The sequence below is a fragment of the Cebidichthys violaceus genome, unplaced genomic scaffold (genome assembly GCF_023349555.1).
Source record: "Cebidichthys violaceus isolate CVI_PGR_0920_01 unplaced genomic scaffold, fCebVio1.0.p SCAF_25, whole genome shotgun sequence".
Classification (NCBI taxonomy): Eukaryota; Metazoa; Chordata; class Actinopteri; order Perciformes; family Stichaeidae; genus Cebidichthys; species Cebidichthys violaceus.
In genome coordinates this window covers 4,058,059-4,076,426 of record NW_027176428.1, presented here as the reverse complement: position 1 = coordinate 4,076,426, position 18,368 = coordinate 4,058,059, and the positions used below count along the sequence as shown (strand labels likewise).

The following is an 18,368-nucleotide window of genomic DNA, read 5'->3' as shown; positions in this document are numbered from 1 at the left end:
GTTATTGAGCAGAGAAGACCGTCCCACAGCTCCCCGTCTTCCCGTCAGGCCTGTTTCCATGGATACTGGAGTTTTGAAAAGGGTTGTTTTCACTCATAATTCATCACCACTTAAACATCCTCTCAAAAATATTGTTGTCCCATACAAGCTGTCAGCAATGATGCTGTAATAGCCTCAGAGATAAGCTGATTGGCTGACCTCACGACAGCAGCAACACTCGAGGGGTCAGCGGCAGGTTAATGACGTCCGCCACGTTGCCCCCCCAAGCAGTGACCTGACGTCAGCTGCCCACCCCCGACCTTAACCTCAGCCAGTGGTCCGAGCGACCTCGAATCTGATCCTCAAAGGCCTGATATCATTTTCCAGTGTGGGAGCTGGTGCTGTGCAACATGACGAAACACAATAACAAGCACAGAGAAGCACAGACGAGACTGAATCAGACAGCAGAACTGAAATAGCACAAGAAGGTGAGAGTTGCACTAGCCGGCTAGCAGATTCCAGTCCTCCACTGGCGGCTACTATTGGCAGCAGTTGGACTATAAGTAAGGAACAAACTCACAACCCATCCCCATTACTCCAGCTAATCTAGTTATAAACTGGCGATCTCCTGCTCCGCAGCTCTCTTAACATTTAAGCTACTGGTGTTTGGCACTGAACCCCACCCAGATTTTCCCACCCACCCAAGGAATTCAAATGCACTCTTCTAACCTCGAGGCAACAATCTCATAAATGCCCATCTCAACTGCATTCGAGTGAACAGTGTGGGAAAGGCTGCGTGACGTGGGAGTGGAGGGGTGGGGTGGGGGGGTGAATACGTTAAGTTTGACCCTGTCATAGTTCGGTGGAGAGGGCGAGGCAGGGGAGAGAGGGAGTACTGGACAGCTGTTAGCCACACAGCCATGATGGATGGCCAGGCGCTCTGTCAGCTCCCTGTGTGGAGTTCATATTTGTGCTGGATCATAACTTCTAGCCTCTGGCCGTCATTAGGGTGATATGTTTACAGGCACAGTGAGATGGTGGCTGTTTTTCTGTAAACACAAATGTTTGGGCATATTAGAAGCAGCTTTGTTATAGAAAAATATGTGTGTCAGGAGGAAGTAGACACCCACACACACACACACACACACACACCGTTCATCACCACAGCCCTGTTACCTGGCTATATATGTCTGCTGTGGGTGTGTGCGCTCAGTGTTTGTTTGCGTGTCTCTGTTTTGTCCCTGAGCTTTATTAGTGAACCGCTGACCTTCTCCACGGTTTGAGAGTGGATCAATACAAACCATTTCCAGAGAGGGAGAGGGAGAGAGGGAGAGAGGGAGAGGGAGCGAGAGAGAGAGAAAGGGAGAGAGAGAGAGTTTCAGGAGGTAAATGAGAAAGACGGCAGTTAGAACCAGAGAGAGGGACGAGAGAGGAAGAAAGAGGCGCAGGACGTGGGCGGGCTTAAAAATGAGAGGACGCGAGGGAGTCTGAGAAAGAGGAAGAGTTAGACGCCAAAGCAGCATACAGGAGGAGAGTAAGGGAATTTGAAAGAGAGGTGTTGAGGAGATGAGAGCGAGAGAGTGAGTGTGAAAATAACAGAGCGCGTCCAGGAAGAAGCTTGAAGGGAAAAGAAAAGGGATTGAGAAAGAATGCACAAAGAAAAGGAGGAAATGGCATCGGTGTTGTTGAATGTGTCCAGAATGCAGTCAAGTTTCCCAAAACTGAACTTCAGCACCGACTGATCACATCATACATAGATTTGTGTGTTCAGGCATTTTCAACTTGCTGGCTGTGGAAATGACTGTACTGTAGGCCGGCATATGGACCACTAACTGCATTCTGAAACAGAGGAAACCAAACCAGTCGGCTGCAGGCCAGTTCAAGAATGGAGATATTTTACTGTTACCGCCATGAAAATATCCAACACGAGGAGTTTGATGTCAGGCCATGTTTTGTGCTGCAGTCACGGCTGTCTAACTGTGTTTTGGATGTGACGTCAGTGTTTTGTTTTTTAGTTATGACAGTTTTCTGTCCAGTCTGACTGGATAGACTGATCATCTCTAGAGATTGATGTGAATCAAATGTCAAAACATCTTTGAACATGTTTTTAAATCTGATTTCAAACTGTTTTTCTTTGTGAATTTCTTTTTTTTTTGATTTGACAAAAGCAGACAAACTCTGTAGATTAATACAAAGTGCACATACCTACACATGACCCTAGTTGGCAAGACAGGGATTTAAGGAGAATGACACAAGAGCAGGGTTTTTTTCAGAGAGAGGAATGAACAGGGAAAATGGCGAGAGAGGGCGAAACTGAGAGAACGAATACCAGCCAAGGAGAGAGCAACAAGCCTTTTACAGCCAGGGTGTGCTCGAAGGAGAGCCAGTGATTCACCGACCGAGAGAAGAGGAGGGCGAGAGGAAGAGTAATAGCCCCAGAAATCTTTTCGTCACCGCTGCCAAGAACAGCGTGAGGAAAGGGCGGATGACCGAAAGAGGGAGAGAGATGGAGGGAGGAGAGGAGAGGAGAGAAGAGGGTGATTGAACGCTGGCTGCTGCACAAATAATATCGGTGTCCGTCACCTGGCCACCACATTGTCCTCCTCAGCAGCACAGCTCTCTGTCATGTCAGGTGTGTGTGTGTGTGTGTGTGTGTGTGTGTGTGTGTGTGTGTGTGTGTGTGTGTGTGTGTGTGTGTGTGTGTGTGTGTGTGTGTGTGTGTGTGTGTGTGTGTGTGTGTGTGTGTTGTGGCTCACCTGACAGGGTGCGTATATATAGGAGTAGGTGCTATAATAAGGATGACTCAGGAACACAACAAAACTCTTTTGGTGTTTATGAAATATCACTGGATTTAAAGAGGTGTCCTCCAAGCAGAGAAAGTCAGGGACTCTTTTTGCTCAGGGGTCACTTTGCAAAACATGTTTTCTCACTCACTAAAGTCATCACATTAAATGGTGATTTCCAGCAGCTTTTCTCCACAGCGAGCAAAACATTAAACTAGCCAGCTGTAGCTGTTTTTAGGTTATTAGAAAACATTTAGTTATGGAAAGTCATGGAAAAGTCATGGTATTTAACACCAGGGCAGCACAGGGAAACATGTTCATATAAGCTTCAACCCTATTTCGTCACTATATCCATATTATTGATGATTATTTATCCAAAATCTCATTGTATAAATATTTTGTGAAAGCACCAATAGTCAACCCTACAATATTGTTGCAATATCGAGGTATTTGTTCAAAAATATATTTGATATTTAATTTTCGTCTAGCCCTAATTGAAGCTTCGATGAAATCATGTGTTTTTTTAAGACACGGTGATAAAGCAGTTAAACATACTATCTTTGGCCTTACTATTTGTATATAAGCTTACTTTAACTAATCAAAAAGTAGAAATATTGTTTTAGGACGCATAATCATCACAGACTAAGTATTATATTTTGTTAATTGGGAGTTTAGGGGAAAGAAATTGAAAAAACCCAACTTGGTTTGAGCATTCCTTTCCCCCACTGGAAGCTCCATTGTCTCCACGTGAGACTCATATGTGACCCAAAGACTATTCAAAATGTCAGGCTGCTTTCTCTCGATCACCAGATGGATGGTGAGGTTTTGAACTTTGTCCCAAGCCAATGCATCAATCAATCGGGGATCAATCATAGCAAAATGAGTCACTCAAGCATTCATTTTTTGACGCTGCATAGCCCAGCTGTTTCATGACCATCGGTGTCAAAGGTGAGTTTTGGTGCTTAACCTGAAATTGATCTTAAAATGATCGCAATTCCTTGTAGTTATTTTGATTTTTGGTAGCTTTGTGATGGTGCTCGTTGCTGTGGCATTTCTACACTGTGACATGACTTGTGAGGCAGTGTGGGTTGTGTTGTTGTGTATCTTTCTTTGTAATATGTTTGATGTATGGTTTGTATTTCATGTTTTTTTTCATTGCTATCGGAGTAAGTGACGTCCTGTGGTGAGCTGCACCCCATAGACTGATTACAGGAGTATAGCAGATGCAAATGCTACAACTGATCCTTTTACCTATGCCTGATAAGAGCCCACACCATCGCAGAGTATTATACTGACGCACTAAATTGGATGCAGTAGAGCACACAGGGAGTTCTCTTTATTTCTAGGATCCTGTATTCGCTCTCAGTTTTCTAGTTTTCTCTCTGCTGTTAGACGTTCCAACAATTATTCTGCTCTCCATGAGTAGAGCTGGGTGGTATATCGACTCTCTAAGGAATATTATTGATTCCTTTTTTAAATGAGATATAGGATGAGACAATACGTTTACATTGATATCGTTTGATATCGCGTCACATAACGTTTCTTACATAAAGCCGTCTCAGTGTGCTTGCATCTCTCCTTTCTCTTTTCACACAAACATGGCCAGTCCTATAAACCCAAAAGTATCTCAGTGAGTCACTGAGTGACTGACTGAGTTGTAAAGTTGCTGAGTGATGAAGTTACACCATTGGTCGAAGTGAGTGATAGTGTTACACTATTGGCCGATGCTCTTTCACAATGAATAGACACGACAGTGTTTCTGCTGGTTACGTCACCCCCTCGATCAACCAGCTGATCCACTTCCTCTAAACATGTGCAGAGGTTTTTTCTTCTTCTTTAGGCCTATACAAATTTATATTATATAGCTGGTTTGGTTGAGAGAGAGGTGGATGAGCCCAGAGCAGCCAATCGGAGCAGAGAGAGTAGTGAAATGCTCTCTATTATTTTTCTCAAATGTAGCTTAACCGTGTCATGTGATATGACATGTTTTAATAAAAGTGCTTATGACATCTCACATGTGGCTTTTGACGTACAACTGAACATTTAGACCGCATGAAAAAATGAGATATGATTTTTGGTCCATATTGCCCGGCCCTAGTCGTGAGCCCACGTTAAACAAACTGAGCAGATTTTCATTACAATGTTGCAGAAAAGACAAAAGTGGAATTGACCAGCTCCTAACCTTATTAAATCCATCATTATGAATATCATCTAATGAGCGTAACTCACTCGTGGTCTCTGTAAAACACAGTCCTATTTCTGCCGACCTAATCTAAAAGGATGTGCCGGCAAATGGGTTTAAGTAATTACACCTGATTAATTGAGCCAGAGTTGACGAGCAGAGTTAATTGACAGTCTAAATGAGTTGAGCTAGGAGACACCGATCGGTCGGGTCGTCTTAAACGTTATTAGTGCTAATGGATTATGTTTTGATTAATATTTTGCATTTTTGATTGTGATATTAGGGATTTTATTCATGTGTCTACAGGACGGACTTTTGATTGCTTTGCAGTGGTTTGTGTGAGCTAGCGTTGTCACACCCACTCTGCGCTCAAGTGTCGCTCTCATCTCATTAGGACAGTAGCAAACCTTTTGGAGAAGACCCCATGCAGACTGTGTGTGAGCTGCTTAATTCTCTCTTTCTCTCACAGAGGAGTGTTTAGCTCAACAAATCCCCATCTCTAGCACCCCTCTAATGATACTAATTGTCAGTGTAATTATGTATTGATCTGTTCTGTGTGTGGGTGGTGTGTTGCATACATCATTATCAGCAGTAATCAGAGAAAGTGGAGCAGGGGTTGTGTCTGTGCTGCGCATGCTAAAAGTCTGTGTTTGCTTTAACTTTCTTTTTATGCTTTTATCGAATAGAAATTTAGGAAGAAAATGTGAAAAAATGCAAATTAACTGCTGTATGAGTCTCACAAAGTAATAATAACAAATGTTTTTAGAAGTTTTTCTCACCTTTTTTAATCATAGTGTCTGCTCTTCTTTTATATAAAGAGTAAATATCTTCCTGAATATGTATTTATCCTTATAATAAAATATGTATAATCCGTATTTAAAAATGAATATAAAGAGTAAATATATTCCTGAATATTTATTTATTTTTAGAATGAAATATGTATTGAATAATGAATATAAAAATGCTGAAATCTTTAATTCTGCGTAGCGACTCTTTCGACGCTGGTCACTGAGCAGTCGGAGGTTAACTACTTTGCTTAAAGGCACCTGTGGTGATGATAGAGGGAGAAGTGTGTTACTCATTCACTTTCCCAGCTGGTGTGGGTATTTCAACTGATGATCTTTTGACCACGAGCCCTCCTCTTGGCAGCCGGTTAGCCTACACATATATTGACATTGGTTTATTTTCAACAGGCTGTATGCTTCTTTCCATGTAGTTACGGGTGTATTTCTTCCTGTACATATCCATACACTGTATATCCCTTCTCCTCTGTCTCTAACGTTCTGTTGGATTGCGGTCTAAACATGTGGTGACAGCTTCTGGAAGCAGCACTCTGAATAGGTGCCAACTCCTTGAGATTTCAGTGTCTGCCTGGAGTGCACTCAACATAGAAATTACTACCCTGCAAACCATGAATACAGAATTGGTGCAGTCATCTCTCTTTCTAAATTATTGATCAGTTCGGATCCAGAGTAACATATTCTGAATAACAGCTACTGAATCTTGTGAGGAAAGAATTCATTGATTGTAAATAGTTTGGACAAAGAAAAAAGTTCTTCCTCAGGCTTATTTTTCCACCTTATACCTCTTTTGTCTTGAGTTTTGAATCGTCAGCCTGTATAATCACTCTCGGTAGAATACGAAAACACTTCTGCTGTTATTAATGCATCATGCATTTTGTCTAACACCTTTGAGACACAAGCAATCAAACGTACTCTTTCTCCATGGAGCGAGTGGTGTCACCGCTGATGTCGGCGAGGAGCCCTATGAGACATTACGTCTTGTTATCCTAAACACAGAGGTTGCTTTAGAGGCGTGTGAGTGTGTCTGTGCGTGGATTTGTGCTTGTTTTATTTACATTCATGTGCTATATGCTCATTGCATGTCATGTGCTGTGCTTTTTATGGAAGCTTAACCTCAATGACAGTGATGTTTATTAGCAAGGAGCTGTGATTTCTTTTTTAAGTTACATGAATTGAAACATCAGTTTGTGTCACCATACATGATGTGTGTGTGTGTGTGTGTGTGTGTGTGTGTGTGTGTGTGTGTGTGTGTGTGTGTGTGTGTGTGTGTGTGTGTGTGTGTGTGTGTGTGTGTGTGTGTGTGTGTGTGTGTGTGTGTGTGTGTGTGTGTGTGTGTGTGTGTGTGGCCGTGTCCAACAGTTGAGTCGCAGCTGTTGAGTCCTGGTGTCAGTGCTGTCCATTGAAAGAAATGTCAGAGTAAGCGAGCATCGGGAGGCCTGTAGAGCCCCTTTCCCACTGGATGAAAAAACCCACTAACGTCCACGACCATCTGGCTTTTGTCTGTAGTGGGAAAGGTTACAATCGGCATTCATTCCGACAAATGACTCTGCAGTAGTCACAGGTGTTCACCAGCTCCGATCGGCAGTGATGGAAACACAACACTCATTTAACCCCTTTTCTGGCACGATACTCTGACACGCGCTGAGAAGTAAATACATAATAAATGAAATCAACAGGGGATTTGAACAATTATTATATAGAGACTGAACAAAAAGCATCTCTTCCTAACAGGAAATAACATTACAACCATTACAACAGACGTAAAATATAAGTAACCACAATATAACTAGCCTCCATGCTACATTCTACCGTGTACAAACCCTGCTTTGTGGCACAACTGTGTCACTTTGTGTGTGCGTGTGCGTGTGCGTGCGTGCGTGCGTGCGTGCATGGGGCTGCCATGCATTATTTAATTCTCTTTTGCTTCTGGCTAAATACAAGTATTCTTTGACAGTGAGGTAGACTAACTTTGACCACACACACACACACACACACACACGCGTGCGCATAAACTTTGCATTATGAATGTACAACTATGGATACCATCAGATGCTCTGTTGCTCTCCTGCTTTGTAAAGCAACACAAGGGCACGCATACACAGACTCTGCAGTGCTTCACCTGTTTATTCTTCATGCAGAAACTCCAGCAATGAGTTCAAAGCGCCCGCTGAGATTTCTGGGTAATTTATGAGCTGCCTCACCCGGAATCGCTCTCTCCGCTTGGAGCCAGCCGCATGTACACATTGATGCATACACACATATCAGAAAAAAGGCACCTGCATCTGCCAACATACTCCAAGTACTGTGTGTGTGTGTGTGTGTGTGTGTGTGTGTGTGTGTGTGTGTGTGTGTGTGTGTGTGTGTGTGTGTGTGTGTGTGTGTGTCATCTGATATGAAAACAAGGTGGAATACTGCAGAGGAACCTCTGTTGCAGGTAGTTGTCAGATAATTTTTGTTTCCTGCTGTCCACTTCTCTTTCACTTCTTTCCTGTTCATATGCACACACACACACACACACACACACACACACACACACACACACAGACTGTCGGAAATGGGGGGATTCTAAAAATGTGTTTGTCTGTTTGCTTGATGATGAGACCGTCATTGACTAGTAAGGAGAGAAGCATCTTTGCTCTTTTTGTCTGACATACACACATATATGCATGCACAAACAAACAAACACGCACAACCACACGTATACAGACAAATTGCAGGCTTGTCTTGAAACCATGCTGTCAGCATTAACACCAGCCACTTCTGTCCTCTATTTCTTCCGTCCTCTTTCACTCCTTTTTTAGCCCTCCATGATACAACAAGCTATTTTTTGAGTTGTCATTCTGCACAAACAGGTTTTTATTGAGAAACATAGCACTTGTTAATGCGACGTGCTGCCTAATTAATTCTCGCTGCCAAATGCACAAGTGTTTTTGTGTTTGCCACACATGTTTTTTTCCTTCCACCCCAATAGCCATGATTCACAGCAGTGTATTCAAACAACAACACCTCGCTCCTGTACATAAGCCCATATTGTATTCTCCCACCTCCATGTGAATGGAGGTTAGTATATTGACAAATTCCACTTGTGGTCGGCGCTATGTGTGCCCAGACATATTTTCTTGACGTAATACGTTAAAGAAATAGCAATCATAGGGGGATGATTATTCAACCATTTCCTTTAGTGCGACCAGCACACATCTGCAATCAGTCAGTGTTATTGTGGGCTGAGTTGTGCGCACACCCGTGTTTGGTGCCATATGAATGACTATATTTCATCGTTTTGCAATGTGAATTGGCTGAAGCAGCTCCACTCGGGGGAAACCACCACAGTTGCTGCTGTTAACCAGCAACATGCGTGACCTCTAGCTGTTATCTGGAGACCACTCTGGGTTTTTATATATATATATATATATATATATATATATATATATATATATATATATATATATATATATATATAATACACATTTGATGTGTGTGTCTTTGTGTGCAATCCTCATATATTATCAGCAGTATCTAGGTTTTATCTCTGACCTTGAATATCAGCTGACATAATGTATAAACACACCATACGTACAGTATAATGCTTCACTCTAAGACTGTATGTTAACCCTGTCAAAACTCCCATTAAAGATCATGGTTTAGATTTACGTGCTCTTCTTGTGAATATGCAGCAGAGCCTTAACGATAACGTTTTTTAAGCAAGATATGTTCTGTTCTTGGTCTTGTATGATGATAAACTGAAAAGGGTTTTGGAGTGTTAGTCAGACAAAACTATGGGCTTCTGGAACTTAAACGTTTGAGCCAAAGCAGTTGATCGGTAGATAACCCTGATAATTAATCACTAGTTGCAACCCACAAAAGCAATGTACAAATAATATATTTTTTTGACAAATGCCCACATCTTTGTGAAATAATGGATAAGAAGTGATTAAAACGGTGGTAGAAACAAGTATATCACATTTGTCACACACACTCATACCTTTTTTTTCTTTTTGGTGCGGGGTTTTTAGAAGAAAAGACCAAGCCCCAGTGAAGTGCAAATCCACAAATTCATTCAACACCACATGCACCCTGCGCAAATCAAAACAAGAAACCTCCTCTTCTGCATTTCTAAGACCCTGCTGCCAAAGTCAGTGGAAGGTTGTTGGCTTAACTCTTTCATCCCCGGCGGAGTTCTGTGTCTTTGAAAACACAGCAGAACGTTAAATACGGTCTCCAGCCAATAACCCTGCAGAGACCACAGAGGAAAATATTCTTTCCATCCTGAATAGCGGCTCCAATTCACGTGGGGATCTTTTAGGCCTTAAATTGCAGAACCAACATAAGAATGTTGCCTCCATTAAAATGGTTTCCAACCTCAAGGGAAACACCCTTTATTCCACACTGATCTATGCTGTTTAAACCTCCCAGACCTGCAGGAAAGCTATAGCACCTTTACCCTCCAGTACCCCAGAGAGACCTATGGAGGCTACTGTGTGTGGGTGTGTGTATGTGTACATTGGGTGTGTAGTGGTCTGTGTTAACCCTTATGGACTCTAGGGGCTTTTGTATACAGTATTTTTCGACTGCGAGTCTCCTCCATAGAAGATGGATTAACCCTTTTAACTTGTTTTCCTTAGGCTGACGGCATTGTATTGCGTGTGTGTGTGTGTGTGTGTGTGTGTGTGGTTGACTCCAGTCCAAATTGATGGATTTCTCTCCCATGACTGTATGATTTAAAAATTATGGCCTCTAGTTGTATGTCATATGAAGACGGTGGGAATTGTTTTGTTACTTGTAGCCAAAAAACTAGAAGGAAGCGTTGGTTGAGTGTGTGTGTGTGTGTGTGTGTGTGTGTGTGTGTGTGTGTGTGTGTGTGTGTGTGTGTGTGTGTGTGTGTGTGTGTGTGTGTGTGTGTGTGTGTGTGTGTGTGTGTGTGTGCGCGCAGGTTTACAAGTCTGCACGTGTGTTTCTGTCAGTCTCCTTTGTTCCGAGGAAAGAAATTGCCCCCTAGCCATTAGTTGTTACAAAAGAAGGTTGTTTCAGGTAATGGCTGTGTGTGTTCCTGTCTCTCACTTTATTAAACACACACACACACACACACACACACATACACACACTTTACTTCTACCATGTGACTGATCACTGTGCAAAGGAAGAAAAGTAGAGCATTCCAGTTGATAAGCCCACCACCCTGCACTGCCCTGATCCTTTGGAGAACATAATGCAGGTCCAAAGAGGTGCGTGAGGGACGGAGAAAAGGAATAGTGACTGAGCAAGAGATGGAGGCTTGCCAAGGAGGGATGGATGAAGAGGGAGATGCAGAGTGATTAGGCGAGAAGGGATGGGTGGATGGAAGGAGGTAGAAAAGGACAGGGAGGAGGGGATATTGATGTTTGTTCACTAACTGTATCAGCTGGGAGCAGACAGAGAAAAAGAGGGAGAAAGTAGAAAAAGGCCGAATAACTGGTTATTGACATGTGCTGAGCTGCAGGCAATTTAGGCAGATCGGGAAGTAGAGTGTGTGAGGGAGGGGGTGTTATCTCTTCTCCTGTGTGGATCAATCAGATGATGTAGTGATAAGACTCTGGATTACACCGCCATTTACACACTCTGTGTGTGTGTGTGTGTGTGTGTGTGTGTGTGTGTGTGTGTGTGAGACTCACATGCATCTGTTGGCTCTGGTTGATACACACTGACGCCCATTCAGTTCCACACTTTAGCAGTCAATCAGCAGTCTCCCGTCTGACACACACGCCTGCAGTCTTTCACTCACACACATTTGGTTTCAGTCAAACACTGTATTGCCAAAGTAGCAACGAAACGTTTTTTTTATTTTTTTATTAGCACACAAACGTTTTAATCATCAAACCTTGGGCTAGTAGTTATTACTTTCATTATCTATAATCGTGACGATTTCAATTAGTTGATAAATCTGCAAAAAATGTCCCCGAGCCCAAATTGATGTCCTTAAATTGCTCATTTTGTTAAAAAAAACAAAGATGATGAATTTACAATGATACAAAACAGAGAAAAACAACAAATTCTCACGTTTGAGAAGCTGGAGAAAGTAAATATTTGGCATGTGTGTGGCATATCAAAATCAGCCAATTTCTACAAAAGTACAAAATGTGTTAGTTTAACAAACCTTTCATTGTCTGTGCCACTTAAACCCTACTTCATAGGCAACTGAGTATGTGGTGTGTGTGTGTGTGTGTGTGTGTGTGTGTGTGTGTGTGTGTGTGTGTGGTGTGACTGGTTAAGGCACTTTAAGGGTCAGTGGATTGCCCGGGGCGATGGGCCCCTCGTGACACGGGAATGCTCCAGATATTGTCACATGGTCACCAGCATTACCGCCATGTAACCGCCGTGACTGACGGCTTTACAATATGCGGAAGGTTTTGCACGGTGGCATTGTGCCGGGAAGAAAAACGAGTGTGTTTATGAATGGCTCATGTTAACATTTAGGATAATCAAGTAAAAGCGATGAAAATGAGGCACATATCGCTCGTCTTTATTCGTCTTTATTCCCACTGTGAGTGGACTTATAGACCGCTCTGCTGCTTTCAAGTTCTTTTTTTTTTTTGAGGGGCGTCCTTGGAAATCACTGCGCTAAGGCGCTTGATGTCTTGGGCTTGATCTGGACCTTTGTCATGTTTCATTCCCTGTTCTCTCATAGTCCTCCTTCTCTCTAGGCTTTGAGCTGTTTAACCAAAATAAGGATTCAAAATACAAAACATTTTTTAAGTATACTCTGTGATGCTGTGGATGTACTGAATCAAAAAAGTGCTCAAGATAAAATAGACTGTGTGGCATCTTTTAGAACATCTTAATACACAATTGACACACACACGACGCATAGAAAGCCTCGCTCACTTTCATGTTTTTTTTACTTATTAGGGTACAAAATGAATACTATAAAATGACATCCTCCGATTCAGAATGGAATTTTGAACAATTGTATTCTTCTGTGAGGACTCTCGTCTGATTGTCTTTTCTTTTTTTCTTCCAGCCACTGCAGATAGATGATAACTTCTGCGGCCAGGACTTCAACCAGCCTCTGGGGGGAACCAGCACCATCGAAGGCACCCCCCTCTTCATCGACAAAGATGACGGCATGACCTCGGTGGCGGCGTACGACTACCGTGGCAACACCGTGGCTTTTGTTGGCACGCGTAATGGCAAACTGAAGAAGGTAGGAATGGGTTTTTCCCCCATTTGGGCTTTTTTTTTTATCCAGTCTTCCTTTTTTTCTATTTAAATCGAATGACATGTTGGTTGTTTTTTGTTTTGGTTGATTTTGAGCTCTGTAGTTGAAGGGAAATTGCCTCTAAAGTGTAAAGCAAACTTGCTTTTTTGGTGCTTGTCATTTCTAGGAAATTTAGCTAAAATAGATGCAAGTCATTTAGAGATTTTTTGTTTGGTTTGGAATAGCGATTAGATTTTCCGCTAGTGATGGTTATTGTTCACTTAATGAACTGTATGCTTGCAGCTTAATCGTTGTGCGTTTACACTGAGCACTTTGCAGGGACTTTTTACACCAAGATTAAATGCAATCAACTCCATTTTTCTCGCTAGTGGCCATTTCCAACAGGGCATTCAAGTGCCTCTTTAAAACCTGTTCGTTTAACAAGCAATTTAAAGCAAGTCTGTGGCTACTCCCCTCATCGATTGTCATGTTAGTCACGTCACACATAAAATGTTACTGCTGTATCCTTACGCCTCGTACCGCCTCTAATTTTAAGAGCTCGCCTTCAATCAATCCAACAGCTATGACTGGTGAATGGCTTTTCTGTTCTGGTCAGCTGTGTAGCGTGGATTAATTCAGGTGGCTAGATGGAGGCTAGGACAGAGGGATAGAGCGCTGATGGATGGACCAATTAACTTTCTGTGTTCTGTTAGGGTTTGACTTTCAGTTAAACTTTTCCTTTGGAGAGCATCTTTAGCAGTTAAATTCTCTTTTTTTTTTATTAACTTTTGAGACTAGCGGTTTGTGTCAACATCAGGTGCATATTTTCACTACACTTATGCAGCGGCTGTATCCTCTTGTGGAGGAATGAGGAAGCTCCTAAATGACACCATGTTAACTGTTAATGGAACATTAATGTTGGGTTGAGTCTTGGTTGACATGGCGATTGTATGTGAGATGTACACTCTTACAATGTACCATAATTACGATTCTATCTGTGTAACATGCTAATGTGCAGCCTGAATATTAGTTACTATGTGTCATGTCTTTGCGCGCACGGGCGTGTGTGTGTGTGTGTGTGTGTGTGTGTGTGTGTGTGTGTGTGTGTGTGTGTGTGTGTGTGTGTGTATCCAGTCTATGGACGGCGGGTAGATGGTACCTCATTAGAATTCACCCCGTTTCCCGCCGCACTGCTCAAGACCTGTCATCCATTCAATATTATGAATGTATAATCAGCCTGTGTGTTTGTGTGCTTTTAATGCCTGTTTGTGTATGCACGCAGTGTTTGTGTGTTTGTCACTCACAGTACGCATAATAATGTGTACGCCTGTGATGGCATGGATTTGTGTGTGAATATGTGTGTTTGTGTTTATGAGGGAGCGAGAGACAAACAATACAGTGTTGACTAAGATTCAGCGCTGTGCATTTGTCAAAGTGACACCCATTCACTTAGCTTGGCAGTAGCCCCCTTATTTATTTAGCTGTCGTCACATGTCTCTTCTTCTGTGCTGCTGTGCACTCTGTGGAACACCTGAGAAAGCAATGCTACTAGTAATGCTGAGGTGTGTTGTTGTTTTACGTGTGTGTGTGTGTGTGTGTGTGTGTGTGTGTGTGTGTGTGTGTGTGTGTGTGTGTAACAACGGAGCCAAAGAGCCTGCAGTTCTTTTGGCTGCCTTCTGTTTCAGACAGAAAATCCCAAAACAACAAGAAATCTGGTCTTGGAAAATATTCAATTTGCATAGAAGGGAACAATATCTAAAACCTGACATTCGAGCACACACACGCACACATTCACACAAACTCACAGCTCTGCCAGAAAAATAATGACAGTAAGGGAGCAAGAGGGAAAAAAAAAGCAAAGTAATGAAGAGATGATGAGAGATGAAAAAAAATGGAAACAGAGTAACTGAATTAGTAGCGTGTGATAACAGATAATTCCTCACTGATCCGGCAGGCATTGGTCCTCTTCCACTCTGTGTCATTGTTTCTATAAGTGATTTTATATGCGTGTGAGTGTTATCCTATCAGTAGAATAAGATGTTTGAGTCATCAGGACCTGTTTCTACCTGAGTGTGCTGTTAGCTGCTGGCAGTTTAACGGGAGTGCACGCAGACCATGATGCCATGATGGAGCGCATTCCTCTTCCTACACTTTCCTCTGGAGAGCACTAGCATTGAATGCTGTTTATATAGCCATGCCTGAGGGTGCTGAAGGGAGATAGGGTAGAAACGGGGAGAATATTGGTGAGATGGATGACTGTGCTAAAAGGAGGCAGCCTTCTGGTGTGTTTTTCTGTCTTACTTTGAGAGGACGAGAGTGGAGCGGATTGTCAGTATTTGTCAATTCATCCACTTCACTCTGTTTGCTGGTACAAAAATGATGGGAAAACTTTTATCATCATGGCTGTCTGCCAAATGGATCTTTTCTTCATCAGTGTACTTGAAGATGTTTCTTTTTTAAGTACCGTTATTTTACCTGAAGCATCCCTTCATTTCTTATTTGGCTGGACTTGAAGTGCTTTGATATGCTTCGTCATCTACATCTATTTTTAACCAACTCCAATGCTCAAGGTTGTCCGGAGCAACACGACGGTGGCACAAACAACATGTTTAATGCACTAATGAAGTCCCTCTGTGCTCTGTTGGCCACGCACACACACATACACACACGCATACAGGGGAAAGCTTTCACTAATGAGTGCTGGTTTGATGGTGCAACGATGATAGGAGATACAGGGAGAGGAAGGGAGATAGATATAAAGATGGAGCAGATAGAGAGGAGAGCAGGAGGAGGCGTAGGAGAGAAGGAAGTGATAAAGAGAGGCGATGTCCACTGACGTGATTAACTAATTCCAGCGGTCATCTGGATACCGCTGCGGTCAAGGACGCAGCGACGATACTGGCAATACGCTGCACTTAATATTTAGGATTAAAAGCCTTCATTCCCTTTGACGGTTTCATTATTTCTGTCTTCTTGGCTCGGCCGTGTGTTGCTGTTCATCTGTAAGCACGGCAGCTTTACACGCTGTTTTTATATCTCACTCACACTTCCTCCTTTTCAAGTTCCCCCGTCTGAAGAAACACCGTAACTAAGCCCCCTCTGTCTGTGTAGCAAAGCAGTCAGCAGATGGACATTCAAGTGAAAATCGGGTGATTCTCTTGGCCACTTCCTGCACTTTAAGGCGCTGTTGAGCATTGACAATGCGAGGGCATTCAGCATGACCATCACACGCTCGCGCACACATACACAATCTCAATAGGTGGGCTCAGACCACCAGACAAAAGGATTCTAGTCGATAATCCAATACCTATTGTAAGTGCTTGTTTTTCAAAACTGCACACACATTTACACGCAAACGCACGTTAGGATTCCTCAGCTGCGCCCTCCTCCGGGGGTCGATTCAAGCCATCTGCCGTGTGTATGTGGCCAGTGTGCCAGGTGGTAGGAGCCCCCAGTGCCCGCTGCGAGCCCATTGTGGCCGCGCCAGGCTCAGGTGGTGCTGCGGTGGGAAGTTGCTGCCATTCATCTGACGGGGCCGTCAATGAAGCAACCTCGAGGCATCGAACAGCATGTTGGTTCCATCATATGATTTAAATGTCTAGTGTAACAAAAGCAAAACATACTGTAAAAGTGAAATGGAGAAAAAAGAAGTTCCTCAATGCAGAATAAATGTCCTTCAAAGGGCAGCAGAGTGTAAATGTCTCACGACCAAAAGATAACACGACTGACCTCTGCACCAGCCAAAGTGTTTCCTTAAACTCATTAGCATTGGTTCTGTTGAGGTCTCCTTGAGCAAGAACATGAACCCCTATCAGCTCTGTTATCTGTAAAGACGAGAGGATGACGGCATCCGCCAGGCAGCTACAATCTAAAGTGATAGACGGGACTTGATCAATTAGGCCACTTTAAGACACAGTGCCTCTTTATGAACAATGGCGGATCGCAAGTTTTTGTCGATCAAACGTTGTTGTCAACGAGTATGAAAGACCGGCAAGAATAATAATCAACTAATACTAATCTAACAAATCTCATTAAATGCAGTACATACATCTTTTGCATCCACTGTGTATTTACATTCACTACACTGGTCGCGTGGCATTCTAGGGGTTAATAACAAGTGACAGTGGTGTTTGTATGTGAGTATTGCTGTGTGGAGTCAGTGATGTATTCCACTGGGACCGCTGGTGTCATCATCAAGAGACCATGTCACGGCCTAATTGACTGATGATTGTTATTCTACTGGTGCATAATGCTGCCCTGTCAAACTCCCCCGTGTGTGTTTCTGTGTGGTTTGCATTTAAATGTCTCTGTCCACCTCCCAGCCTTTAGGGACCGGACCTCCACCCAAAAAGACACAAATGAACACACTGTGGAAACACACCAATAATATTTGACCAGTAGATGAAGTCAGGAAGGAGAGAAGAAGTGTGTGTGTGTGTGTGTGTGTGTGTGTGTGTGTGTGTGTGTGTGTGTGTGTGTGTGTGTGTGTGTGTGTGTGTGTGTGTGTGTGTGTGGCCTAGTGACTTTTGGGGGGGGTTGTGTCATCACTTGGCTCAGCCAGCCGCGCCACGAGTTGCATGCGGGGCAGCGGCACAGAGGCTGGCTTTGTGCAGACGTTTGGTTGCCCTTCGGTCATTAGTTCACACAACTGCATGCGGCCACAAACAAATGCAGAACGGATGAGAAAGAGACGGAGAACGATGAAAGGGATCCGATACGGTAGAGGGAATAGAACTTGAGACCCGGCACTCAAGACAAAACAGATAAATTACACTTTGTATTTAACACCGGGTCTTTTCCACTTAATTTAGCTCAGTCCCAAAGACCCATCAGTCATCCAATCTTAAAAGGATGTTCCCAAATTAACAGCAAAATGTATCATTTTCTGCAGCGGTTTGCCCTCTCTCCCGACTTTAAAATGGCAATTTTTCCGATTACATACAGCCCCGTTAAGTCATAATGTGAGTGTGACAAGCCAAGCATATAGAGTATATCTTTCTCGCCACTAGTACCCTCTCTTAGCATGCAACCTAGCGTGAAATCAACTTAATCAAATGAATTAGTAGCCGGCCAGCTAGCTTCACATACAGAGGATGATGTTGTATGCTTTCTGGCCTCTGCTATCCTACTCATAGCGACTAGAGGGTGAATGAGACTCTGCGTGTTTTTACATCTGTACAAGAAAACACTGCGCATTCACCAGGTTTTGAGTGTCATGTGTGTCCTGCTGAAGCGTGCGGATATCAATTATCTCTCATCATTACCAGCCCCAGTCTTTCTCCCATCTGTTGGCATGTCCTCTTGTGTGGCTACACTCAACCCGACAAAGCGCACAACATCTCCCTGTTGACTCTCACAGACACACACATTTATACACAACGACACACTCGAGCCTCGGAGGGTGTCATTGCAGAATTTCACACAGGGAATATAACATGCATGTGTGACTT

At 43.1% G+C, this 18,368-nt stretch overlaps 1 protein-coding gene across 3 annotated transcripts in view; it reads left to right on the top strand.

Annotated features, from left to right (window-relative positions):
• Positions 1 to 18,368, top strand: part of plxna1b (plexin A1b) — a 181,101-nt gene that overhangs the window by 37,908 nt on the left and 124,825 nt on the right. For all 3 annotated transcript variants that reach the window (XM_068720224.1, XM_068720222.1, XM_068720223.1), the window contains exon 3: positions 12,742 to 12,924. In XM_068720224.1, the coding sequence (XP_068576325.1) occupies positions 12,742 to 12,924 (183 nt within the window). The remainder of the gene's footprint in view (positions 1 to 12,741; positions 12,925 to 18,368) is intronic.